The sequence below is a fragment of the Pan troglodytes genome, chromosome 6 (genome assembly GCF_028858775.2).
Source record: "Pan troglodytes isolate AG18354 chromosome 6, NHGRI_mPanTro3-v2.0_pri, whole genome shotgun sequence".
Lineage (NCBI taxonomy): Eukaryota > Metazoa > Chordata > Mammalia > Primates > Hominidae > Pan > Pan troglodytes.
The window spans coordinates 150552057-150579991 of record NC_072404.2 but is presented as its reverse complement, the minus strand read 5'-3'; the positions used below and the strand labels follow the sequence as shown (position 1 = coordinate 150579991).

At 47.6% G+C, this 27935-nt stretch overlaps 1 protein-coding gene across 4 annotated transcripts; it reads left to right on the top strand.

Moving 5' to 3' along the window:
• The first annotated feature begins 207 nt into the window (after nt 1–207).
• WDR91 (WD repeat domain 91) lies at nt 208–27935 on the top strand. Of its 4 annotated transcripts, none has more exons than XM_009454265.5 (15): nt 208–380; nt 2007–2186; nt 2764–2971; nt 4562–4644; nt 5719–5849; nt 7339–7504; nt 13622–13780; nt 15436–15629; nt 16691–16841; nt 18103–18197; nt 18298–18544; nt 22320–22428; nt 23184–23338; nt 24605–24802; nt 25459–27935. In XM_009454265.5, exons 1-15 carry the CDS (start codon nt 258–260, stop codon nt 25621–25623), a joined length of 2364 nt encoding a protein of 787 aa, XP_009452540.3. In that variant the 5' UTR covers nt 208–257; the 3' UTR covers nt 25624–27935. The 4 variants fall into 4 exon arrangements, with proteins under 4 accessions (XP_009452540.3, XP_009452544.1, XP_009452542.3 ...); XM_009454269.5 differs by having other exon boundaries at nt 210–380; nt 18376–18544; XM_009454267.5 differs by having other exon boundaries at nt 210–380; nt 23226–23338.

The following is a 27935-nucleotide window of genomic DNA, read 5'->3' as shown; positions in this document are numbered from 1 at the left end:
GGACCTCCCCTCGCCACTCCTCGGGAGGGGTAAGGGTGACCCGAGCGGCCAGGCGGGCTGGGGCTGGCTCAGGGGCGGGGCCTCGGGCGGGGAGCCGGCCGAGGGGCGGGGCCTCAGGCTGGGCGCCCGGTGCGTGCGGGCTGGTAGGCCTGTCGCGGCGTGACGTGCTCGGCGCCCGCGTCCGGCCCCGCCCCATTTCTCCCAGGCCCCTCCCCTCCGTCCCTCACCGCACCACCCCTAAAGACGCTAGCGCTGCGATGGCGGAGGCCGTGGAGCGCACTGACGAGCTGGTCCGGGAGTACCTGCTCTTCCGCGGGTTCACGCACACACTGCGGCAGCTGGACGCCGAGATCAAGGCGGACAAGGAGAAGGGGTTCCGGGTGAGAGGCCGGCGGGAGCGGCGCGGGCACAGGCGGCCCGAGGGAGCCGGGGAGCGGGCTTCCCCCCAGCACTGCCTCCGGGGCGGGAGCGGCGCTGTCACTCGCGCCGGGGCGCTGGAGACCTCAGCGCGTCCGACCCCAGCTTGACGGATGAGGAACTGAGACCCTCAGACGGACAGGACCTGCCTGAAGCCGCCCCCCGAGTCAGGAGCATCGCCGAGGCTGGAGCCCCGATGCCCCGGCTCCTGGTCTAGGGTTCTGTCTCCACTCCAGCCTCCTTGGCCAGGATGGCGATGAGGTTTTAGGAGGCGAGGTTAGGTAGATGGTTGCGTTTTGGCAACAGATATTCGTGTTGGCTTCCAGTGGCAGTGGAAGCAAAGAAGTCTGCAGTCCAAAACGTTAGCTGCGTTCAAGTATCTGCGGTGTTTGTTTAAAATGGCCTCGTCAGGGACTCATCGGCAATTTTGCTTCTGCAGTTGTGGAAGACCTCATGGCACATTAGAGAAACCCAAACTTCCCCTGCTCTAAAATGATTTTCCATTGCGAGGTTCTTGGAATGTATATGTGTGTGATTTGTATGTTTGTGTGTACTGACTTCAATGAGAGGCAGTGAGCTAACAGCAAGAGCACTGGAGGGGAGTTAGGAGATCTGGTTTCCTGCCTGGCCAAAGTTAGTGGCTACTTAGTGGCAAAAGCAAATCATTTCACCCCTCTGGGCTTCAGTGGCCTGATCTATAAACTAGGGGCGTTGGATTGGTATTGATATCCAAACCCTTTTCCAGATTCTGTACTCTGCTGTAATTGCTCCTCACAAGAAGGTGACTTCCTTGGCTGACACTCTGAGCAGCTACCACGGCTTCGTGGAACTTTGATGACTTGAAGGAGTCAGTCCATGCACCTCCTCATGATCCTTGGGATCTGGGAATTGTGGAGATTGTCTCATACGCTCTTCTTCACCCCACCCCCTTTTTTAAAAATGTGAGGTAACTGAAACTACAGTTAAGCAACACTGCCATTTTTTTTTTCTTTTTTGACAGAGAGTCTCACTCTGTCGCTTAGCCTGGAGTGCAGTGGCACGATCTCAGCTCACTGCAACCTCTGCCTCCTGGGTTCAAGCGATTCTCCTGCCTCAGCCTCCCGAGTAGCTGGGATTACAGGCGCGTGCCACCACGTCCAGCTAATTTTTGTATTTTTAGTAGAGTCGGGGTTTCACCATGTTGGCAAGGCTGGTCTCGAACTCCTGACCTCAGGTGATCCATCCGCCTCGGCCTCCCAAAATGCTGGGATTACAGGCGTGAGCCACGGTGCCTGGCCTGATGACACTGCCAAATTGATCAAGTAAGTCAGAGGCAGATCCAAGATCTGGAGCCAGATCTCTTAGGTTCTGGGCCAGAGCCCTTTTACACCTGAAATTTCCGTGCTTGCTAGAGGGTCAAACCACTTCTCTAACATCAGAAAATTACTGAAAAACTGTTGCATTAGTATGTTTTGAAAATTTTATAGATTGCTAACTTACAAATTTTTTTTTACACCCAGAAGCCATGACAAGAGGAAAAAGCTTTATTCCATGGAGGGGAGAATTCCCTTCTGTCCCTTACCACCTTCTCCATCCATGTTTCTCGCCAGGTGGATAAGATTGTGGACCAGCTGCAGCAGTTAATGCAGGTGTATGACTTGGCTGCCCTTCGGGATTATTGGAGCTACTTGGAACGTCGGCTCTTCAGCCGCTTGGAGGATATATACAGACCCACAATCCACAAGCTGAAAACCAGCCTGTTTCGATTTTATCTCGTCTACACAATCCAGGTGCCTGTAGATTCAGGGGTTCTGCTTCCCTTGGTGGAAGGAGCTCTTTGATCCCAAAATAGATTTTCTTCCAGTTCCTAGGGAGGACTCTGTATGTGACTATGGGAAAGAGTGCAGCAGTTACAGTGCAATTATTTTTGACTGTTTTTCTTCTTTTTTTTCCTTGTCGTCATCTGTAGATCATCTGACTTGTCTTCCCCATTCCTATTTCCTTTTTTATGTTAAGCATGTAAGCTTAAAACAAAGGTGGTATTTTAAAGAATATAAGTAGCTGGGTTAAAGTTTGAGTAATAAAGATGATAGCTGACCCGGAGGAATGAGTCACTTAGTTATTTGAACATCAGCTAGGGATTAATTTTTAGGATGGGATTTATCATTAGAACTTCAGCTTAAACCAGCTTTGAAATGACAAGTTCCTTGAGAAAAGAGTGATGACTTCCTTTATATTATGGAATTTTATTTTGCCACTTACCTGGCAGGCTGATAGTCAAAGGTTGTCTGCTGTGCAATGATGAAGAGTCTTACCTCTGGATTTCTGTCTCTCCTCCCTCCTTGCTACCTCCTTGTGTCTTGGCAGACAAACAGAAATGACAAGGCTCAGGAGTTCTTTGCAAAGCAGGCCACGGAACTCCAGAACCAGGCTGAGTGGAAGGATTGGTTTGTCCTGCCCTTCCTGCCATCCCCGGACACCAACCCCACCTTTGCTACCTACTTTTCTCGACAGTGGGCTGACACCTTCATTGTGTCCCTGCACAACTTCCTGAGCGTCCTGTTTCAGTGCATGCATATCCTTTCAGTTGCCTGGGGCTGAAGGCCCAGCCTGAGGCACCCAGACCTCAGGATCAGTAGCCCGCTGCTCTCCATACAGGCATTTCTTCTACAAAAATGCCCAGGGACCATTTTTATGGGTCACATGAGGGGGCTGGACAAATTGTGGTTGTTTTTGTCAGTAAGCCAGGGAATCATAAATCTTAGTTCTGACACTGTGCTGCTGAAGTATTAGCTGACATGTGTGGGCAGTGACAGTGGCAGCAGTGGGGTGCTAATACTGGCTTTGTCAGCAGGCACTGGGGTTGGAAGGCAGCTGCTGCTTGGAGAAACCGGGCAGCCTTGAGAGTACCCTCTCTGTGCATGAAACGTGTTCCCGGGGATATACCTTTGCTAGGATTAGGTACAGATGAGAAGACTTCTTGGGTTGGAACTTCTGTCTGTGTTAGTGTTTGGGTTATTGTCTCTAATAGTAACTTCAGTGTTCCTCAAGTTGCCAGAGAACACAGTAGCTTTAAGAATATATATGCGGGTATTTGAGAGGGGGAATGAATGAGAATGCAGGTAAATAATTTACAGCCTACCAAGTGTACAAGCCAGAGCTCCCAAGGCCATCGTTCATGCTCCCTAGGCTGGAAATTTAGAGGAGGAGGAGGGAGTCTGGCTTGAATGGGGCTGGCTGGTGAGGCACTGATAAACTTGGGTGTTTAGAGGCCCACCCATGGGCAGGCGTTTTGGCCTCTGGGAGGAACACTTTCTGGTGGAGGTGGGAAGGGCACCTTTCCTGCCTTCACCCTTTCTGCGCCCCAGATGAGTGTGAATTCCACCCTTGCCAGAACTGCCTTGTTTCTTCCCCGTTGCTCCCTCTCTTCATCCTGAGGGCTCTCCAGTTAACTTTGTGGGCCCTCCAGTGAAATCGAAACTGTCACTCAAGATCTTTTCAGTGCTTCTCAGACTAGCTTACACACATATGGGCTCTAGTCCCCTCTCCAGTTCTGAGGCCCTGTCTGCTCTGTGCTCCTCCTAACTGAAGCTGCCTGAGGCAGTGGAGAAGGACCAGTATCCCAAGCTATAGACTGTCGTTGTTCTTGGGGTGGCCACGCAATCTGCAGAAAGCTTTCTCTTCTCAGTCCAAACCTTTGCGAGAGAGAGGCTCAATCTGGGGAGGCGAAGCCAACTGACTGGTCTTTTCTGCCTCATTGGCTGTATTACTGCAGAGCCACTGGCCTCCAGGGCTGCTTTTAGCTGAATGTAGTGACCTCACTAAAGCTCAGACTGGCTGTGAAGTCCACTGGATGCTAGCTCTTTGCTTCTGGTATTTGAGAGAAAATGCTTAGGTTTGGATTTATGTCCCCTCTGTGGGCTGGCCAGGCAGATGGTCATGCGTCTGTGAATCTGTCCGAATGAAATGAGGCCAGACCTAGAGAAAGTCTTGGAGACAAGACTATAGGGAGCGACTATTTCATTAAGCCCGCAAGAGCCCACAGCACCGCTCCTATACTCTGTTCTCTGTGTCCCTGTGTCTCATGTGTTTTACTGGTGTGTCAAGGGTTTGGGAAGGACTTTTAAACATTTCAGGGGCTGGCTTATTCTTTAACTTCAGGCACCAGTCCCTGTGATCCTGAACTTTGATGCAGAGTGTCAGAGGACTAACCAGGTTCAAGAAGAAAATGAAGTTCTGCGTCAGAAGGTTTGTTCTGAACAGGCTTGCTCCTGAGGAAGTACTTCTGCTTTTTGTGTGTGAAATTAGGTAGTGGCAGTGGAACACTATATTAATCAGCTTTCCACTGCCACTACCTAATTTCTCAGATGGAAATGAGTCACCAGAAAGTCAGTATTGGGGATTTGGAGAGTAACAGTCTCTGAAAACCAAAGGCGAGATTCATATTTTAAGTCAGATATATAGCATGAACAATATAGTAACAGTAATTAACTTTTAAGGAGAAAAAGATTACATGCATCCATGCCACCTTATAACTAACCTGTTTTCATGTGTCTGTTTTGTCTTTCCACGTATAGCTATATATGTGTGTATATATATATATATATACACATATATATGTAAACTATATGTATATGTATATATATAAACTATATATACACACACATATATATATATAGTTTATAACCCAGATATAATTTAGTTGTTCCTACTCAGCTATATGCTTCTCTAGTTTGATAAAACTATAGAGCCAGGGGACCCACATTTGCCTGTACATGTTGCCTGAGGAACATTTCTCTTTCCTGAAATTAAGATCTCCTTAGGTGATATTGTTAGGAAAAGGAAGATTATAGGCTGTTTAGGTTATGGGGTTTAAGATTCTTGGGTTTTGGGGTGTGTGTATATGTAATTTTCTTCAGGCAAAAGGTTAAAAACGCTGTAGTTCATTAAAAGTTTTTTTTTTTTTTTTCCATTCCAGAGTCAGGCTTTGAGAGTTCTAAAGCCTGATTTTGTAGATTCTAAAAAGCAAAACAGGTTGGGTGGAGCTATTTTTCTCAGTGAATCTAGGAGGAAGCAAGTCAAATGATTAAAAAGAAAATGGGTTTTGGATTTCTAATGGTTTTTGGTTTTCTCACCTCATTGTTGTCCAGTGACAGCAGTCACTTTTCCCAGTCTGCAGTGAGCAGAGTGAGATGGGCCCCTTGACGCTGAGGCGAGTGGCACTCAGACCAGTGGGCTTGGATGCGATGTGTCTAGAAATCTTCCTCCGCAGAGGGAAGGTTAGGTGAGATCATTGGCTAACTCAGTCCCACCCCTGTATAGCTTTTTGCATTGCAAGCTGAAATCCACCGACTGAAGAAAGAGGAGCAACAGCCAGAAGAGGAAGAGGCCTTGGTCCAACACAAATTGCCTCCTTATGTCTCCAACATGGACCGCCTGGGGGACTCGGAACTGTGAGTGTGTGTGATGGCCCTTTCCTTTTCTTTGCCCTCTGTGCTCTCAGCCCCACAGTTCCCTCTGATCTTGCCTTGCCTGCAGTCCTCTGTGCCTGCTGAAGGAGAATTGCGGAAGAGCCTCCTGGCACACACTGTTCTTGCTTGAGAGCTTTATTTTTATTTTTAGAGATGGAGTCTCGCTCTGTCGCCCAGGCTAGAGCTCAATCTTGGCTCAAAGCAACCTCTGCCTCCTGGGTTCAAGAGACTCTCCTGCCTCAGCCTCCCAAGTAGCTGGGATTACAAGTGCATGCCACCATGCCTGGCTAATTTTTTTTTGTATTTTTAGTAGAGATGCGATTTCATCGTATTGGCCAGGCTAGTCTCAACTCCTGACCTCAAGTGATCCACCTGCCTTGGCCTCTCAAAGTGCTGGGATTACAGGCGTGAGCCACCGTGTCCAGCCTTGCTTCAGAGCTTTATGAGTAAGGTCCCCATGGCCTCAGAAGTCCTCTAGGAGTTCTGAGCCTCCGAGCCTGTGGCTCTGCCTAGAGGTGGGGAACTGCACAGCTCTGCCAGCTCTACATCCAGATATGTGTAGTCAGGATAAATAAAAACGCAACCACTGTGGTAAAGTCTTGGGAAGGTTTTGTGCATTGGAAGGAGCATCTCATGTATGGAAAGATTGGTAACCACAGGTTGGATGCATTCCTCAGTAGAAGCATGTACCTCTCTGACGGTTTAAAGAGGAAGGCAGATTAGAGAGAGGTATTTGACCTTCAGAAACAGCCAGTTAAAGCAGAAGCCCCAGCTGGTGATAATAATAGTAGTGGTTGAAGAAACAGAGGTACACACAGGTGAGGAAGACAGTGATTGGTGAGTCACGATGCAAACCCAGGCAGCCGGATTCCAGACCTCCACATAGCCAAGTATTGCACCAGATGAAATAGCTCTAGTGGTGGAGCCAGTTCTTTCTGATGGAAATAAAATGCGAGCCAAATACGTAATTTAATTTTTTTAGTAGCTATGTTAAAAAAAAAAAACAAGATGAAGTTAATTTTAATGATATATTTTACTTGGCCTAGTATATTCAAAACATCATTTCAATATGCAATGGATATAAACAAAATGTTAATGAGCTATTTTATTCTTTTCATGCCAAGTCTTTGAATTCCAGTGTCAATTTTACATCTCTAGCACATCTTGATTTGGACTAACCACATTTCATTTGCTCAGTAGCACACGTGACCAGTGGCTATTGGACAAGACAGCTCTGAGTTTACTGTGACCCTCAAAGAAGAGCCGCAGACTTCACCCTTGTAACAGATAAGCTGCTGGCTCCCTTTGTGCAAAAAAATGATACCAAGGATAATACCACCTTAAAGCCCAGGCTCTTGGACCTGACCCAGGCCTGGTCACTTAATGTCATCCATAGCCCGGGAGGTCTATGTTCTTGGTTTTTCCACATCCTCTTTCAGCCCTCTGACCCTGTGGTGTGTTTGCTGACCAGTGCCATGGTGTGCAGCCAAAGGAATGCCTCCCTCTCCCAGTCACCTCGTGTGGGCTTCCTGTCCTCGCTGCTGCCTCAGAGTAAGAAGAGCCCCTCAAGGTTGTCGCCTGCTCAGGGCCCTCCTCAAGCTCAGAGCTCGGCCAAGAAAGAGTCCTTCGGTGGTCAGGTAAGCACAAGTCCTGCCTCTCTAACTCTGGCCAAGAAGGCCCTGACAGCTCCCTGTGCTTCCAGACCTCCTGGTCAAGTGTAGACTTGTTTGCCCTCCTTTTAGGACTGATTTCTTGGGCATGTTGATGAGATTCTAAATTGAAATCTCATCCCCTTTCTTCCCCCTTTCCTGCCTTTCCTCTCAGAAAGTGATGGTTGTGCAGGATGAGAATCTAGATTAGACTGTAGCAGACGATTTGAAAGGAGAAGGAGGAAAATCCACCGAATGCATTCTGGCTCCCCGCTTCATCTTCACCTCTGGCTAGACTGCAGGCACTGTGGTGTTTGATTGCTGGGTAGATCTTGTGCACTGATCAAGGCAGTGCCAGACCTCACACCCAGGTCTCCTGACCCAAGGGGCTGCCTTCCCTTGCCTGCACTCCTGTGCCAGTTCTCTGAAGTCTGTGATGCTTTCTGGTTGAAGTAGTAGATAGCTGATGACAGGAAGTAGGCTTTGAAGAGTCTCCCCTCTTTTCTCATAAATTTCCTATGAACTCATAAGGGCTTATGACTGTTTTGGTGGCTCAATTGTGAGTTCAGGCAATTAGAATTTTGAATTTTTGGTGATATAAAAATAGTGTTTGGCTAAAGACTAAATCAAGAATTACCTCTGAATCCATGCATTTTGCCTACAAGTTGGTATTTGCTGATTCTGCAAAGGATTTTCACTATTTCTCACTTTTATGGAAGACTGCAAGCGGATCTTTTTTTGATGTCAGCTTATATCCAAAACAGCCAAGGGTCCCACTGACTGGTTTAACTAGCAGACATTGTCAGAATTCATTGCTTTCAGAAATGCCTGCAGACTGTTTATTGCTTGCCTAGGGACACTTTGAGTGTATTATTAGTTACAGATAAAATAAATAGTCATAGTCTGTGGCTTCTTCTCCTACCAGCCTCGGTGTGAGACCAGTTGCAAGTGGCACAGCAGTTTGGGGCTGGTCGCTGTACCCAGGGAGGTAGGGGTCTGCCTCAGGCTGCCACTGGAATACAGCACTTGGGCTGAGTATTGTTGAACTGAAACACTGAGCAGGACACTGGATCAGAAAGAGCATGGGCTTTTGGGCCAGGCACCTTAACTTTCAGCTCTGGCTCCTCGTTTGTCATTGGTGCTCAGGTTGCGTAAACCCACCCCAGTTTGCTTGGGATGATAATAATAGTATTTACTCCCCAGGGAAGGATGAATTGAGCTGCTAGAAGAAGAGTGCTTGACAGAGGGTCAGCACTCAGTAAATGTTGGTAGTAGAAGTTGTATTCCTGCAGGCCCTGGCCCACGTGGGTACCTGAGTTAGTTCTGAGACCTAAAGTGCCGTTAATGCAAAAAAACGGTAATTTAGCAGCCATGAGGGTTCAGGTAGTTAAAACTCAAACATGGTTACTCCTATGAATATTTTTCTGAAATTCAAATCTTAAAGTTAGAATTCCAGTTCTGTGGAGTGTGGCCGAGTAAGTTGTACTGCTTGCTTTCTGGATCTCTCACTGTGCAACATTTTATAAGTTTAATAGGTGATGTGTGGAATGTTGAGTCCTTTGAAATGAGCTTGAAATTATGGAATTCAATTTCATTAACTTGAAAGAAAACATAGAGACAGCTTCTGTGGGAGTAAGCTGTGGCCCTACTCTATGTGGTTAGGAACTGTGTGTCACATGGTGAGGTTGAAATGAGATTGGAAATTATTTGTGCAGTTTACAGCTAAGCAATGGGGATAAGAATGTGTGATTTGCAGTAAAACATGCCTTACCTTTCCTCTAAAATATAATGGAACAAAGTTTGGGTCACTGTGTGGTATGTTAACAGAGCAGTTTGTAGTTCCTCAGTGAAGACGAAAGATATCTCTAATCTAAAAAACCCAATAGTCAGGTCACTTGTTTTTTATTAATGGTAGATGATTTAGATTCAGCATTAATGTTTCACTTCTAAAAATAACTAGTAGATTTGAGGTTCAAGAAATTCACAGAATTTTAGAGGGAAGCTTGAAGGTCGTCTGGCCTACCTCCTGCTGAGTATAGGAGTACAGTGTCTGGATTGATTGCCTCCTAAGATGCAGAGCTCATTGCTTGTCAAAGCGGGAACATATGCATGTTAGAAAGCTATTAGAAGAAACTTCTTTATGACTTTTCCTCACAGATCTTAGCTTAGCCCTCTGGAGCTACATAGAATAATAAGGCTTACTGTGTAGAATGACTCTTCCTACCTTTTCCATGCTAAGCACTCTTGTTCACCCTCCCTCCAACCCCCACCTCAACTGTTTGTCCCTATGGCATGATTTCCCCTCACATCCTGGGCCCCCTGCTTTGGGGGACATTCTAATGTTTCAATCCCGCTATTAACGCCCAAATTTGAGTGTACAATTCCAGATGGTCTCTCAAAGATACTAAATGCAGGGCATGGAAAGATCATTTCCTGCCATTTTCATAATGTACTGCTTTAAACTCAGTATACAATGGCATTGGTTTTTAAATAAGCCACATTGCTTTGTAAGTGCATATTAAGCATGTCGTCTTTTTTCCTTGCTGCTACCACACCAGAGCCCTTCTTTCTTTTTTACTGTTAAAGAATAAGCACACACAAAAAATAGGCTGTATTTTATTGTTAAATTAGCAATATGTAAAAATGATTAGACTTTCCTATCTTAAATATAATTTATAGAAAGCATTATAAATTTTGCTCACATCAGCACTTTGCCTCCTTGTAATTGGTTGCTGTACCTGTTGTCATTATTACTGAAACATTCATATCATTATTCCTGTAAAATAGATGGCAAAACAGATGCAAAATAGATTGCTTTTGTATTGAAAGCCTGGCAGATACTCTCCAGGCTTTCAATATGAGTCTGGAGGCAATTTTTTTTTTTTTTTTTTTTTTTTTAGTGGAAATAACTGCGAAACCACACTTCCCAAGCCCTTCTAGGATCTCTAATTACAATAGCCGGGAGGGCACATCCATAGCAGGCTTGCCTGGACTGCTGCTTGGCTCACACAGCCTGTAGTTTGTACTCCATCCTTCCCGCCAGCAAGAATTCTGCTCCTTTCACACCCACTTGGTGAGCCATGGAAATCACCTCATTATAGAGATAACTTTTAATCGGCTGTAATGTAAGGCACCAAAGCATCCACAAACTTCTGTGCTTGTGACTCTTATTAGTGTCAAATTACCTCCCAGTTACTGAGAAGTAAGTGGTCACAACCACTGCCCTGAAGGTTTTCCCCAAGGATCTTGGCAGTAAGGAGAAAGCCTGTCTTTCATTCTGGGATTTCTGTGTTATGAGGGCGTGTTTTCTGGGTAGCTTTGTTTAGCTTCAGGTGAGACCAAATTACTGGAAGTTGTTTGCTGCTCCATTTGGATGGCTGCCATCCTGGTAAGCTCTGTGAGGCTCTGGAATCCCTCATGACCTACTCATTCCACTGGAAATTAATGGGTATCAACTTATGTCTGTCTCCAGATTGAGAAGGTCAAATGATAAGACAGAGGTTACCGTGTCTCTCCTGAACTGTAGCAGTCAGGTAGATTATGATAGAATATACTTTAGACTATTGGGATATTCTGTTATTTGAAGCCAGCAGTTAAAGACTATTATGAGGGTTGCACTTAAAATGAAATAAAACTTTCAATGAACAGTTATTTCATCTGTCCATCAGTCCATCCATTTGTTATTTAGCCAGTCATGAATGAGTGCCCAGCTTACGCGAGGCGTGGTGCTGGGTGCTAAGGTTACAAAGATGTGTAAGGTAGGGTCACAGTAGAAGAAGCTTCCAGAAGGGTGCGAGCTTCTCTGTGTGCAAGTGTCATTGTCTAGAGAGTACACAGTTCTGCCGACATCTTTCACTCTCTCCAGCTCTTTACCCATACACAAGTGCTTGGCCAGAGTTTTATGGATTTGTTTGAAGGTAATTACTTACATAGCATTGTGACTTTACCCCTTTTTCCTTTGTTTTTATTTTTTAGCTTTTTATTTCTAAAAAATTAACAGTTGCCAGTAAGCATTCACTTGTTATGTACATTTGTGGCTAGACACAAATTAGCCTTCACCTACTTATTAAAAAGTTTTGTGGACAACCGCATTCACCAGCTTTTAATATATTATTATCTTTTGTTATTCAGTGATTAACATAGATTTAAGGAGAAAGGAGAACCTATCCTCTTCTTTAAAGCAAAATCTGATAGGTCATTCTTAGGTCCATCACTGTCTTGGCGTAAACTGCCCTATCATTGTAAAGGCAGTTCTTCTTCTCTGTACCAGATGCCTTCCTTGCTATCTTGACTTGTGAGGGAAGTATTACCTTTGTACTTCTCAGTGTTTTATTGTTTGCTCCTGCTGGGGAAGTGTTACAAGTGGCTTTCAAATAAGCCAGAGGAATTCGAAGCCTCCTCCTTCCATCAATATTCACCAATTGAATTGAGCACTCTTTACTGTTGCTGAAAAAGGAAAAGACACCATTATCCAGTGGAGGGGCTGAATAAGGCAGGAAGGGGCCCATAAAGTGCCTGTCTCCCTCTGTAACAGTTCCCACCTTTGCTTCCAAGGCAGAATCCCCCTGTGACCCATGTAGAGCACGGCATACATGTAGCAGCACAAAATGTGGAAGCGGCACCTCCTGGACTGTGATGTGGCTGCTCAGTGTTTGCATTTTCAGTGATTTCTTCTTACGGGGGTTTCAGAGCCTTGTCTTGAAACAGGACATGACACAACTGCCTACCACCTCCCCAGATCTTAGCCTTGACAGCCAACTCCAACAGGCCACCTCCCCACTCCATCTCTCTGAAACTCTGAGGAGTGGACATTACCTCTCCGTGGCTTTTGTCCTCCCAGGACCCATACACAATTGTTATTGACACAATTCTGATACTTGGAATTAAATGTGTTTGTGGCTGATTGAGACAGGTTTACCATCCTTTCTTTGTTCACGGAAGTACTTGAAGTTTATAAACAGGCCAAAAATAGTAAATACCCTGCAGGTTAGTCATGGTTTGGTTCCAGGTAAGCTAATAGTCCTTTAAAATTTTCTTTTAACTGTTCACATGGCTGCAGGATTCCAAGGAATCCATGTTAATCATTTTAAATTGTTTACTGTTGACATAAAAAATAACAAGTAGAAGAACTGGAAAGCAGCAGGTAGACTTTGGTTGAGTTTCTTCTCTTCACTTAGGGCTTGTGTAGAAATGGTTTCTTGAGAAGATTGGTCTCAAACCTGAGTAGCTGTTTGCATTCATATTTCTTTGCTAAGAGTGTAAAAAATGAGGGTGAGGGTGTTTGGCCATCACAATTTGTGGGTAAAAAGCTGGAAAAAGAGAGCCCTGCCCAGCAATCTGGAAAGATGTGGGGGTGGCAGCTCCTTTTAAGAGTTTCTAGATTAAGAATGGAGACTTCTTCTCTCTATACAGGTGGGGTGGGGATGATCAAATTCAGCCCCTCTTGCTATAACTTAGCTGACCCTATCACTGTTGTTATGAAAAGGAGCCAGAAAATACCAGTTTATTTCCTGTCCGATTTATCTTTCTTAACATTCCTTGGGTTTTCAACAATTTCTGTTAAAAATTTCTGGTTTTCTAGTAATCATTTTCAAACACCTCAGTATTTGTTAATATTAGCTGGTTTAGTCCACACTTGGCCCAAAACAAGAGAGGGTACTGTGTTCCCTTTCCTTTTCCCTCCAGAGGTGATTGCTTGTTGCATAAATAATTTTTAGATTGCCCAAACATATTGTTGCTTGTAAATGTGTATAACACCAAGCGTAGGCCCCGGCCTGCCTTAGTCATCACTTAGTAAGTGCTGGCTCCTTCCCCTCAACTAGACTAAATTGTTCCGATTAGATCAAGATGACATCTTCCTCCAGATGAGAGATACCGCAGGATGAGGATTGCAGGTGACCTGTCCTTTTAACAGGTAGAAGACAGGAAGGAGGAGGTCATAGCAGGGGCTGACTATGACCTCACCTACATAGCTGAGCCAACACCATTTTAACCACCTGCCCCCGACCCACCACGCCCCCCCGCCCAGGGCTGACCACTCCTGGCATGCTTATCATGGCCTGGGCAGATGGGAAGAGACTTCACAGCCAGCTTCTTTTCCTCTAGGGCACCAAGGGAAAGGACCCGACGTCCGGAGCCAAGGATGGGAAGAGCCTCCTCAGCGGGCTGGCCACTGGGGAGTCCGGTTGGTCACAGCACCGGCAGCGGCGCCTGCAGGACCATGGCAAGGAGAGGAAGGAGCTTTTCTCCACAACCACTTCCCAGGTATGGGGTTGTCCTGAACACCCCTGGGGACACTCATGCAGCTACTGAGGAGCACTGTGGGGGGCCTTCTCTTCTCTCTCTTCTGAGTTCTGTGGCTGTGCAGAGTGTGCTTTTGCTTAATTGGTTTCAATGGCTTGTATTTTGGTTATTTGGGTTCATCATTTGCCTGGCTCTTCTGTGGTCCATTTCTCCCATGCAGCATTTCCCTAAGTAGGGGCCAGAAAATGCAGGCCTCTAGAAGTGCTCTCAGAAGATGACTTCTGTGATTAAGCTGGCTTGGGAACCTTTGCATACTCATCCTTCCCTTAGGTTAATTGTGCTAAGCAGCCTGTGGTGGGCTCCTGGAGACCTGGTTCCCTCGGTTTCACCCAGTCACCCAGACTTGCTTGGTCACAGGATTCCTTTCTCCTGTACTGCCTGAGGCCCAGCTGCCTGTATTGCTGCACTGAGGGCCATGTGCCCACACAGTGGGAGGCTGTGGCCCAGGCCCTTCTATACTGAGCCCTGGGCTCTGGGGACTCCCCTCACTGGCCAGTGTGGGCCACAGCCTGCTCTTTGTGGCATTACAGCTGCTTCTGTTTCTGCCAGATACTCCCGACTGATGTCAAAGTCTAAGGTATTTACTGGTTCTCTTGCCCAAGTCACTGTCTTCACCATTTATCTCATAATTGGGGCTATTTGCCTGTTTTAGAGGTATTTCCTCATTAACAGCCTGGTACTGTGGTGACAACAGACCCCTAAGGCTCAGATCATAAGTTCTGGCATTTCAGGATTCAAGATGCACTTGGGGGCCACCCAGAGCCCCATAATGTCTGAAGTTCCTCTGTTATTTTTTTTTATTGTTGAACTCCTCCTCCTGCCTCTCTGAGGAAGCACTTGCAGGAGCATCCGGACCCCAGGGCTGGTAGAGAGTGCCCTGGCCGATGCCCCCAGCCTGGATTGTGTCTAGGTGAGCACCAGATGGTAGCCAACACCTGCTGTCCCAGGGACGTAGAGATGGGGCAGCCTTGGACCCCCAGTGGCCCTTGGGTCTCTGTCTTTCTTCCTGGCCAGTTGTGTCTGTTTCTTAGTTTCTCAGTGCCCACCTCCCAGGAGGGCTGGTGGGCCTAGGGGTGCACTGGAAAGGGGCCGGGCTTACCTCTTACCCACCCAGCTTCACATCCAATTTCTCCCCCTTGCCAGCCATATGACTTTGGGCAAGGGATTTGGCTTCTCTTTCAGTCTTTTAGTTTCCACAGCTGTAAAATGGGGAAGATAATAGCATCTCATTGTTTGAGGAGGACTAAATGAGAGAAATCTGTAAAATACTCAGCGCGGTGTGTGGCCTGCACCACGCATCCTCCACCTGGCCTGTTGTCAAGGCAGATGTGTGTCCTGGGTCCCATCAGCTATGTCACAGAGAGGCCACAGCCCCCTCTCCTTCAGCAGGGCCTGTGTGGAGCAAAGTCTCCAGGAAGGGGCTGTCAGGAGGGCAGGCCCTGCACTCTCCCGGGGTGAGCAGAGCACTACCCTCGCAGGTCAGAGCTCTCCTCTCCACTCTGTAATTACCGAGAACCCCGCAAAATGCTGCAGCCTAGGCCTAGACCCCCTGCGGTGTACGCCCTGGTGTGGGGGACCCTTTCCTGGCTGACTTGTCCCCACCCTGCTTGTGACAGTGTGCAGAGAAGAAACCAGAAGCCAGTGGCCCAGAGGCTGAGCCCTGCCCAGAGCTCCACACGGAGCCAATGGAGCCACTGACTCGGGCATCCTCGGCAGGCCCTGAGGGTGGAGGAGTCCGCCCCGAGCAGCCCTTTATTGTGCTGGGACAGGAGGAGTACGGGGAACACCACTCATCCATCATGCACTGCAGGTGGGTTGGGCCTGGGGCCAAGGAAACCCTGGGAAGCTCAGATTTTCAGGCAGTACATGTGGAAGTGTGGCCAGCAGGAGATGGCGGAGAATGGGGGCTTGGACGAGGGCCACAGTCATGGCAGTAGAGTCATGGGAGTCGGTTGGAGCTGCCAGTGGACTGGTCAGCCTGTCTGCCCTTTTTTTTTTTTTTCCTTTTTGAGACAGAGTCTTGCTCTGTCACCTAGGCTGGAGTGCAATGGCACGATCTTGGCTCACTGCAACCTTGCCCTCCCAGGCTCAAGCGATTCTCGTGCCTCAGCCTCCCAAGTAGCTGGAATTACAGATGCCTGCCACCTCACCCATCTAATTTTTATATTTGTAGTAGAGACGGGGTTTCACCATGTTGGCCAGGCTGGTCCTGAACTCCTGGCTTCAAGTGATCTGCCCATCTCAGCCTCCCACAGTGCTGGGATTACAGGTGTAAGCCACCGCACCGGGCCTTTCTGCCCTTTCTAATTGTGTTTCTCTCAGTTTTAGGAACAAGTTACACTTTATTTTAGCCCCCCAAACTCACTCAATTTTAATTTGCTTTATGATGGTACTTTTAGGTAAATACCTGATTTGTAATTTACCATTTGTAAGTTTTTACTTAAGCACAGTATAAACCTTTCAAGAACAAACGCTGGTGGGGCATAATTTTCAGCTGTAGATGGGTTTCTCGTTTTGACAGCCCTGATGGCTCTTGGGGCCCTTGGGCTGTTCTGGAGTGTGAGTCGGAGGCTCTAAATCTCCAGAGACTGCAAGTGGCCTCAGGGCAGGGCCCTGCAACTCTTGCTCACGGCTCTTTGCCCAGAATTGACCAAAAGCTCCGCACGTGGTTGGCACTTAATAAGTATTTCTTAGACAAACGAATGAATGAATATTTCTAGAAATAGTCTATACCAGTCCTTTGAATGTAGACCTCTAGGGATTGTTTTTTTAAAACAGTAAGGAAGTCAGGAAAGTGATCATCTTGGCATTAGCAGAAGAGGATGGGGACTGAGAGGCCAGCTGACAGGCCTCCCTTTTCTCTCATCTCAGAGTGGATTGCTCTGGGAGGAGAGTCGCCAGCTTAGACGTAGATGGGGTCATCAAAGTGTGGTCCTTCAACCCCATCATGCAGACCAAAGCATCCTCCATTTCCAAATCACCGCTGCTGTCTTTGGAATGGGCCACCAAACGGGACAGACTGGTGAGTAATGGTGGCCTGTGGGGCCCGCTTTGCTGGCTCAGTGGAGGAATTCCCCAGGGTTCTCCACCGGCTGAGTCAAGACAGCCAAGACAGTTCCCCTCCCTTCTCTCCATTATTGGGGATTCAGGGACACACATCCAGGACTGGCCCAGAAGGCTCCTGTTGTGGGAAGACAGGGAGGTTACCAGATTGACAGATTGAAATGAGCTGCAGGGGGCCTGGAACACACGGCTTCTTCCTGTCTGTGGTGGTCCGCCCTGGGGACCACCTGCCTGACTGCTGTCCCTCCGTTTGTCTGTGTTTCCAGCTGCAGTTTCAGTGGGCGCCCTCCCGTGCCAGGCCCCACGGGAAGTGGCTTCCGCTGGTGAGGGGCTGGTGTTCTATTTTGTGGTTCCCATGGGTCTTATTGTCCCCAGGAATAGTACAGTGTTCTTCCCTCTGGATTTTATATTTGAGATAGGACTTGTAGTTAAGGAGGTAAAATTGCCTTGCTGTTTTTTCTTTTACTTCATTTGTGGGGATCATACCACATAGCCCAAGATGCAAACCCTGTTTTTCTATGATTTTTGGCAGCTGAAGGGATTATCCTCATGGATGAGGACCTCAGGGCTTGCCCTGTGCCAGCGCCAGTTTGCCAAGTGAATGCCGAGGTCACACTCTACCTAATATTCCTGTGAGACACCCTCAGACCTGGGCTGCTTCTGGCACTTTCCTCTGGCACTATTATTATCTTTGAAGCTCTTCACCAAATAAGTCACAAGTTCCTGAAGGCAAGGATAGCCCCTTTTATTTTTTTTTCTGGAGGTCTTTACAGACCCAGAGCCAGAGCTGTCCCCTGAAAAGGCAAATGGGAGTCACCCAGGCCCTGTGGCAGCCGAAGCGAGTACGCTGGGAGGGGTGCTGGGCAGACCAAGAGTGGGAAGGAAGGGTTCCAACAGCTGGGGTTTCAAACTGAAGAAAGGGAGGATCAGAGGGCCTCATTCACCAGCCAGAACATTTCCATATGTGTCCAAGGTGACGCGTCTCTCCCATTCCACAGATACTTTTTGTGGTTTTGCTTAGAAGTTCAAGGTCAGCTCTCATGTCTTTGTTTAATTTTAAAGTGAGGCTCATTGTAGCCAGATTTCCCCTGAACTGCCTGGATGCATAGAGGAGGGGCCTCACCCCCGCAGCCTGCCCAGCCTCACCCCCTCTGGAGATCCTCCCTGACTCAGCCTCACTCCATGCTATCCTTCCCACCTCCCGCCCCTTGTCATTCCAGCTCTTGCTGGGCAGTGGTGTGGGAACAGTGCGTCTCTATGACACGGAAGCCAAGAAGAATCTCTGTGAAATCAATATCAACGACGACATGCCCAGGTGAACTGGAACCTACCCCCCACCATCAAGGCCGCAGGCTGCCAAGTGTGGTCCGCGGGGCTGGTCCTTTCCCAAGCCTAATGCCCCATCTCCCGTGCAGGATCCAGCCTCAGGACCAAAGTGCACCCTCCCTCTGTGGGCAGGCGGAGGGTCTGACCCAGGCCCATGTGTGTTGCAGAATCCTGTCTCTTGCGTGCAGCCCCAACGGGGCCTCTTTCGTCTGTTCGGCAGCAGCTCCGAGCCTCACTTCCCAGGTGGACTTCTCAGCACCAGACATCGGCAGCAAGGGCATGAACCAGGTTCCTGGCAGGCTGCTGCTGTGGGACACGAAAACCATGAAGCAGCAGGTACGGGCCTGCCCTGTGGCTCTCTCTGGGGCCAGGCACACACTCTGCATTCCCCTGGGTTTCTGAAGAGCCTCTTCCCTCTTTTTGCTTTGGTCTCCTCAGATTTTTAATAAAGTTTTGAGTGTTGAAAAGTAGTGTACTCCAACTGGGCAGATTGTTAGTGACATGTCATTCAGAATTGTGCCACAAACTTAGAAGACACCCAGAACCTACCAGAGGGCCCCTGTGGTTGATTTTTTAGGAGAGGACTCGTGCCTCCCTCTGACATACTGTTAACTTAAAATTGTATGAGAATTTTAGCAGCAGCAGCCAGCAGTAGCAAGGACACATACAGATTCGTAAGAAGCGAGGTGACCAGACAGCCTGTGAACTTGCTCCCAGGGGACCTGGGCACCACCTCAGAGCCAAGGACCCCTTCCTTCAAGACAGTAATAGATGCTGCAGCTGCCACCCTGAGCCCCAGAGAGATTGAATGATGCTAAACTCAGCTTCCAAGGCAGTGCTACTTCTTATTAAAATGATTCGTTTCACTGCTTACAAGTCATATGGCCTTTATGTTGAACACATTGTTTCCTGATGCTGCTGGAAGCTCAAGGCTCCTGCTTTCAGTTGGTTCCTGTTCCAGATGTTCAGTTTGTTCTGTTCTGCATCTGCCTGTAGAAGTGGTCTGTGTTCCCTTTGGGTCTGTCAGACCTCTCAGGCCCGTCAGAGTCACACTCGAATTCTTGACCTCCACCCCTTGCCACATCCATCCCTCCCCTCATAATTTTCCTCACTTTGGCAAATGTGCCTCACTTAGAAATTGGGGATCTTGGCCAGGAGCAGTTGCTCATGCCTGTAATCCCAGCACTTTGGGAAGCTGAGGCAGATGGATTGCTTGAGGCCAGGAGTTCAAGTCCAGCCTGGGCAATGTAGTGAGCCCTTGTCTCTACAAAAAACTTAAAAATTAGCCAGGTGTGGTGGTGCTCACTTGTAGTCCCAGCTACTTGGGAGGCTGAGGCAAGAGAATTGCTTGAGCCTGGGAGGTGGAGGCTGCAGTGAGCTGGTGTGGTGCCACTGCATTCCAGCCTGGGTGACAGAGTGAGACCCTGTCTCAAAAAAAAACAAAACAAAAACAAACACAACAGAAATTGGGGTTCTTCCCAGACCTGTCTTTTTCCCTCTGCTCACACAGTCAGTCCATAAGCAAATGCTGCCAGTGTGTTTCCAGTCTGACCACTTCTCTGCATTTCCAGGGACATACTCTAGACCTATCTCTCGTGCCCCTCCCTGCCCACTGTCCTCTCCACCAGTTTAATTCAATTCCTCTTAGTTCATAGCATCTTGTATTTTCCTCCAAAGTTCTTATTACAATTTGTAATTATATGTTTACTTGTGATTTTCAAGTTTTTAATTAGACATTGAATACATACAAAAGCATATTGAAATCATAGGTGTATAGTATAATGAGAAGAAAAGCAGTACAGTGAGCACCCACAGACCCATCACAGTTTATACAGAACATCACCAATACTTTTTAGCTCTTGTGTAGCCCTTCCCAGTCTTGGTCTTTTTCCCTTCCAGAGAGAACCTGTCTTGAATTTTGTCATACTGTTGCCTTACTTTTTTTTTTTTTTTTTTTTTTTTTTGAGATGGAGTCTTGCTCTGTCACCCAGGCTGGAGTGCAGCGGCACAATCTCTGCTCAGCACAACATCCGCCTCCTGAGTTCAAGCAATTCTTCTGCCTCAACCTCCTGAGTAGCTGGGATTACAGGTGCCCACCACCACACCCAGCTAATTTTTTGTATTTTTAGTAGAAATGGGGTTTCACCATGTTGGCCAGGTCTCGAACTCCTGACCTCAGGTGATCCACCCACCTGGGCTTCCCAAAGTACTAGGATTACAGGCATGAGCCACTGCACCCAGCCTGCCTTACATTTAAAAAATTACTTTATCATGTCAATTACTATATATCCCTAAACAACCGAATTTTTGTTTTGCAGGTTTTCTGACTCCATATGAATAAACCACAGTATATGTGTTTTTCTAGAATAGCTTCTTGTATTCCAGGCTGAACACTGCTTCCCTAACCTTGTGACTTGGTCCATCCTCTGGCTGCCTTTGCTGAGACCGGGACATTAGCTCTCCATGTAATTGGCATTCCTTTGTTGTCTTTTCTCTCTGGCTGCTTTTAAAATCTTATCTGGCTCTCTGGATGTGGATTTTCTGGTTCTTAACTTTTGAAATTAATTTTTTTGAAGTTTTGCTTGGGATTTGTTTTCTGAATCAGAGGATTTGTGTCTGTTCAATTCTGGAAAATTCTCAGTCATCATTTTTTCCAGTATTGCGGTTCTCTGATCATCTCTTGCCTTCTGGAACTCCCATTCCATATGTGTTAGAACTTGCCTCTTCCTCTTTTTTGTTTCACTTTGCTGCATTCTTGATAATAGTTTCTTCAGATCCATCAGTTTGCTAATCTCTACTATATCTAATCTTCTGTTTCATCTATTTATTAGGATGGTAATTTCAGTTATTGTATTTCTCATTTTTAGAAGCTCACCTTCATTTTTTAAAACCTGCTTTGTCGTGTTTATAGTCTCTCATTTTTACCCATATTTTCAATTCCTTATTTTATTTTGTTGAACAATTGAATGTGCTTGTATGTTCTCATTATAAATCTAATGTCTGAAGTCTTTGTGGGTCTGATTCTGCTCTGTTGTCTCTGTGGGTGCTGGCTCCTTTTGCCTTATTTTCCTGTTTCTTATGAATTGTGATCATGGTGTTTCTTGGGCCAGTATCTCTGAGAATATTTTGAGGCCTGGGTTGGAGGTGCATTTCTTTGGATTTGCATTAATTTTTGCCAGGTTCCTCCCACGCCAGGGCTAGTTTGTGGTTATGAATTTGCAGGGAGGTAAGTTTTCTTGTTATCCCTTTCTGTGAAGTAGGTTTATTTCTAGTTCATTCCTGCACTGAAGGTATAGCTCTTTGGAGTCTCAGCTCCATGTGACGGTTTCTTATCGCCTGACCTTGGGCAGATCACACATTGTTGTCTCCAGGCTCCTGAGCTCTTCATGGGTAGCAGAATGGGAACTTGAGTCATCTGGATCTGATTAATTCCCCATAGTGAAAGCCGGCTTTGGAGTGCACTGGTTCTCTGCGTTCTTGCTTTCTCTTAGTTGTGGCCCTAGAGGATTCTTTTATTTGCTAGCTCAGTACTCTGTGTGTATTTTAAATAACATTCTATCTTGCATTTTTAATTTCAGGAGGATTATTTAGTGTTCCCAGGGTTTCATATTGTTTGAAATGATAGTGTTCATTAATTATGTAATTAATAGACCTTATGTTCTATAAGGTGGTTTTGTTTGCTACTATATTTCTAAGTGTTTCTTTGGGGAGCCATAGGGCAGGTTTATTAGTGTTGTCTGTCATCAAAGGCAGTTGATGAAGTGTTATTTTCTGAGGGCATAAGACTTTTCAATGAGAATTTGCTTGGAATGCATTCTGGGTGAAGTGTAGGTTGCTAAGATATGTATTATTTCTTTTATAATGGAGCAAGCATGGATTATCATTTCTCTATGGAAACCAGAATGTATATAGGCACAGAGAACTTGTTCTCAAAAGAGCACAGAAGGTCACTGGCACAGCACTTTGGCAAAGGCTCAGATCTACATTTCCAGATTACATAAGGGAGGAGCTGGTGGAAAACCCAGTCTGGGGCACCTGTCTGCATTGGAATAAGCAGCGTGCCTGGGCTGAGTGAAGATCTGCTACTGGCATTTTTGTTTTGTTTCAATAGCTCCAGTTCTCCCTGGATCCAGAACCCATTGCTATCAACTGTACAGCCTTCAATCACAACGGGAACCTGCTGGTCACAGGGGCAGCTGATGGCGTCATCCGGCTGTTTGGTATGCAAGTGTGCTCATAGCAATCCTTGATCTCCTTAGATCTCCCAGGCAATTCTTTTGCCGACGTTGGATTTTTTTGCCAGCTGGGCTAGAGGCTTTTGCAAAACCCTGACTTCAGATGCATGTACTAGAGCTTAACTTTGGTCAACGTTTTCAAAACACCCACCGTAATAAACTCGCCCATAGTTAGTGTCAATAGACATGGGAGGGGGTGGAGCTCAGCGGTCCTTGAGTCTTGAGTTGTTCCATCTGAGTCCTTGTCACCCATGTGAAATACAGGAGGGCATACAAGAGTACTGCTGTCCTACCTACTTGCTGTGGGTAGTTGATTCTCAAAAGCATCAGAACAGTGCTCCTTAACCAGAGGCATACATCAGAATCACCTGGCATGCTGTGTACAAATCCCCAGGTTGGGCTCTGTCCCCAGGAGACATCCCCAGAGCCTGGGCTGGGGCAAGGCAACTGTATCTTTAGGGGATTCCCAGGGCACATGGGGAAGTTACAGAGGGCAGTTTCTCAGGTGTCTTCCTAGACTTAGGGCTCCCCAGGTGAGCTCCCCCCAGGGACTCCTGAGCCTCACTTCTGACCTGGTGAAAGAAGCTGCCTCTGAGGCTCAGAAGCAGCCTGACTTCTTGGGCAGGGGCAGCTTTATGGCGCTCATTGGGTCCTGGGTGCCTGCCCTTGGCTTCCAGAACAGCTGTCAGCCTGAGTAGAGGGTGAGGGGGCCTCCTGCTGCAGGTAGATTCCTTCTGCAGAGCCCTGGCCAGGATGTGAGTGGCGGTGTCTCATTGCCTCAGACATGCAGCAGCATGAGTGCGCGATGAGCTGGAGGGCCCACTACGGGGAGGTCTACTCTGTGGAGTTCAGCTATGATGAGAACACCGTGTACAGCATCGGCGAGGACGGGAAGGTAGGCGGCTGCAGGATTCAGATAAGAGAGCACCGGGATGACATGTGGGCCGGCTGCAGGTTGTGGCCATACCTGTTACTAGCTCTGCAACCTGGGGCCTCTTTTTGCAGCTTTGTTATCTGTAGAATAGGGATAAACTAGTAATTCGTCTTACAATCTTTGCGAGGTTTTAGTGAGTTCAGTGGGAGTTGGCTATTCTTATGAAAGGAAGTACCAAAAATTACTCATCTTACCATAGATGGATCTGTGGGGTCTGGATTTAGGGCTGAGTTTGCTTTGCTGGGCTTGGTAATGAGTGGTCCCAGGACCACTCATGGATGTGTAGTTTGCTGAGTGGCTGGGGACAGCTTCTTAGATGTGTAAAGACCCCAGCAGAGCCCAAAGATGTAAACAAGAAGCCAGAAAAAAAGGAAAAGTACATGCCTCTGGTAGATTCCTTCTGTGGAGGGTTAGGAACTAGGAATAGTGACCGCCTCAGAGGGGGAGCTGGCAGGGGCAGAGATGGGAGAAGGATGCCCTTTCCATGTGTGCCTGCCTGGACTTTTGGGATTGGACACTGTCTATCTTTTTATCCCTTGAAAGGAGTAACTACAAAATAAATTCTTCATTTGAAAAGTTTGGGAAGGGACTTTTACATTAAAGCTCGACTTCCTTGTTATGTGGGATGCTCAGTGAAGAGGTGGTCACAGCCAAGTATCCTGTCCGTAGGGTAGGCTAAGGGATGATGTCTGCTATGATAAGAAGCTGAGTTTATAATGGCATCGCCCAGTGTTCAATTGATTATATGCCTGAAACACTGGAAATATATGTGGACTTTGTCCTCTGTACCTTGTTCCTAGGATAGAAAAATCTAGTTGGGGTCTAACTCTGATAATAATAATAATAATAATATGTCACTTGAAGCATTCCTCCTGCTTGAGAGACCAGGAATCCAGGCAAAGCCACTTGCTGTCCCTTTTCCTCTCCTAGGGTCAGGCCAGAGAGAAAGAGAAGGGTTGGACTTTAATGTGAGGTTGCTGCCTCTTTTTCTAGATTTTCTTCCCTAAAAAATGCTTAAATCATGTTGACCAGAGATAGGACCTGTAGACCTCTCACCCACTTTTCTGCCTCTGGCACTTGAAAGGCTTTTCAAGGATGTCAGCATTGTGGCTGGGGGAGGCGGGTCGCCCTTGCCAGCCTCTGCTCTGGGGTGGGTCCTGGCTCTTCCTTGAGGCCTGCATTGGCCAGCTCCGCTGCGAGCACCCTGCTTGTGCCCTGTGACTGCAGTTCATCCAGTGGAACATCCACAAGAGTGGCCTTAAGGTATCCGAGTACAGCCTCCCCTCAGATGCCACGGGCCCCTTTGTGCTGTCTGGATACAGCGGCTACAAGCAGGTTCAAGTCCCCAGGGGCCGACTCTTCGCTTTTGACTCGGAGGGAAATTACATGCTGACATGTTCTGCCACAGGCGGCGTCATCTACAAGGTAACTGATGGTTGGGGGTGGGAGGTAGTGGTATTGTGGTGGGCAGGGGTTCCTCCCTGGAGGTCTGGGCCATGGCTACTGAGTGAGGCCCTCTACCCCGAGCTGCATGGCTGTGGAGATGCCTTTGACAAAGGATCGCTGGCTAGCTAGTGCTGGGGTTCAGTGGAGAGCCATGTTTCTGCACTAACTGAAGGCTCCCCTGTGGCCAGCACTGTTCTGGGTGCGGCAGGCTGGCCCCCCCGCAGGAGAGAGCTGCCCGAGGCCCTGCTCTCCTACAGCTTGCATTCCCCAGTATGGGACGTGAACCTTCAACAAATAAGCAGATTCATGAGCACCTGTCAGGTAGTGAGAAGTGATGCTGTAGTGAGAACAACCAGTGTGCGTGCAAGAGGCACCAGCCCACAGCAAGTTCAAGGCAGCTGAGAAAATGCCTTTTTTTAAGGAGCCGCTCAGGGACTTGTTTTCCACTTCAGATGGACCAGCTATAGTTGGGAAAGTGCAAGCATTTCCTGGTTCAAAAAGTTAAACAGACTTTCTGGAAAGGTGGGCATGTGTGTCTGGCCTCAGGCACATCCTCAGGTAGGCCACTGAAAGTGGATCAAGTGTGTGTAACTGGTGTTTGCTGACACCTCCTCCTCTTTCCTGTCCTCTTGCAGCTGGGTGGCGATGAGAAGGTTCTGGAGAGCTGCTTGAGCCTAGGTGGCCACCGAGCCCCTGTGGTCACCGTGGACTGGAGCACTGCCATGGACTGTGGGACCTGCCTCACCGCCTCCATGGATGGCAAGATCAAGCTGACCACCCTCCTGGCCCATAAAGCCTGATGACTTGCCCCAAGGGCCACCCGAGGAAGCAGTATTATCTGCGGTGGGGGGAGGAGATATAGGACAGGAAAACCACGTGCTCCACTCCAGCTCCCTGCCAGTGCAGTGACTCTGCAGGGAAAGACTGGCAAGGAGGCTCAGGCACTTCCATCTGCGGTGACTGGAATGGGACCCATGTGGAGTAGGTGGCATATGCTTCCCAGAGACTGGTATTGTGGCTGTGCCAGGAGTACATGTGAGACTATGGGAGGAAAGCTCCGGAAGAAGGAGAAACATTGCGGTGGCTACTGTGTTGGCCCAGTAGAAATTGACAGTATTTTGTATATATGTGCCCATTTTTCTTTTTCTTTTTTAAAAAAAGAGAATACTCTTGTGGTCCCCTGATGTCTCTTTCTAGGATGTGTGTCACTTTGCTTCAGTGACAGCCCTCCCACCCAGCCTGGCTCTGCTGGCCCCGAACTGAACCTCTCCAGGCTCTCCTGTTGCTTTGCCATGGAGCCAGGTCAGCTCTCTGTCTGTTCTGCTGGGTAACAAGGTTTGGCAGTTCCTGTTTCTCTGGGCTTAAGTCAAGGCCACAGAGTTCTTTTTCTTCCCTGAAAGCTGGCAGCTTTTGTTACAGAAGATTCTCAGGATGAAGGCAGGGGCTGAGGCCTCTGCTTCTGGCTGCCCCTTTCCATCCAGTGGCTGCTGTTTCCCAAGACGGGCTAAGCGTTTCTTATCTGAAATGCTTGGGACAGGAGTGTTACAGATTTTGGATTTTTTCAGACTTTGGAATATTTGCATATATACATAATGAGGTATCTTGGTAGGTCTCATGTCTAAACATGAAATTCATTCATGTTTTATATATACCTTATACATGTAGCCTGAAGGTAACTCTATACAGTATTTTAAATAATTTTGTACATGAAACAAAGTATTGATTGTGGTCAGGTGTGGTATTTTCCACTTGTGGTGTCATGTTGGTGCTCACAGTTTTGGGGCCGGGCACGGTGGCTCACGTCTGTAATCCCAGCACTTTGGGAGGCCAAGGTGGGTGGATCACTTAAGGTCAGGAGCTTGAGACCAGCCTGGCCAACATGGTGAAACCCCATCTCTACTAAAAATACCAAAATTAGCCAGGCATGGTGGCAGGTGCCTGTAATCCCAGCTACTCTGGAGGCTGGGGCAGGAGAATCACTTGAGCCCAGGAGGCGGAGGTTGCAGTGAGCCGAGATCACGCCACTGGGAGAACCCAGCTCAAAAAAAAAAAAAGTTTTGGGTTATGGAGCATTTTGGATTTTGGATCTTTGGGTTAAGGACGCTCAACCTGTACCTTTTTCATTTGGTGGCTCCTCTCCTTCCTCCAACTGAACATCTTTGTGGAAAGGTGACGGCTGCCTGCACCCACTGCTGGCGAATGGTGAGAAGGTAGAGCAAGGGGGCCAAGTTGCTGCTGGTGGGCACCTGGGGTTCAGGCCGGCCCAACTGTGGCTGAGCCGATCTGTAGCTGAGCTGAGTGTCAACCAGCTGTGTCCACACCCTGCCTGAGGCCTGCCCTCTCCTCCCTGGCTGGGGTGGGACCTTGAAGAAGCATATCTTCCCACTAGGTGAGGAGGAACAAGAGCCTCACTCCCCTTCTCCCTCTTGCCTTTCACAGCTGAGGCAGAGCTTATGGGAGGAGTCACTATGGGAGTGATGGACCTGGGCTTTGGTCTCCAGTGTTTGGCAGGGGCGACCTTATCACTGAGCTGGGGAAGGCGGCTGCCATGAGTCATTTTAAGTCTCTGAGCTCCAGCCCAGTTCTAGGGGCACAAGGCTGGAGTAGGGATACTCCTAGTTACCTGCTTGAGGAAAAGCACAAAGAAATTGGTACCAAAGTCTTGGCTTTGTTCTGGGAGTTGAGGGAAAAGTAGGGAGGTATTTAAGTGGCTTGATTATGAGAAAACACCAGAGACAGTAGTAAATAGTTATTTACCGATTTTTACCCATTTCTACCCTGGTAATCCTCCCTGCAAATGAAGAAAACCAAGACTTCTTTATTTATTATCTTTCCCCATCTGTATTGAAACAGTGATCTTACTTATCTCACCCAGTGACTCTGTAGGACATTTAAAAAGTGGTCATGGGTTTCATTGGAGTGAGAATGGTATTAACGTTTCCTCTTGTCATCTTAAAGTTTTCTCCCCCCTTAATACCATCTCTACAGCTTGCTGAGATGCTTTAAGGATCACAGAGACACAAAGAAGATTTGAACCCTACGCTTCTCCCATCCCACTTCTTACTCCATCCCGGGTGAGCGCTCGTCCTCAAATAAAGCATGTTGGAACTTC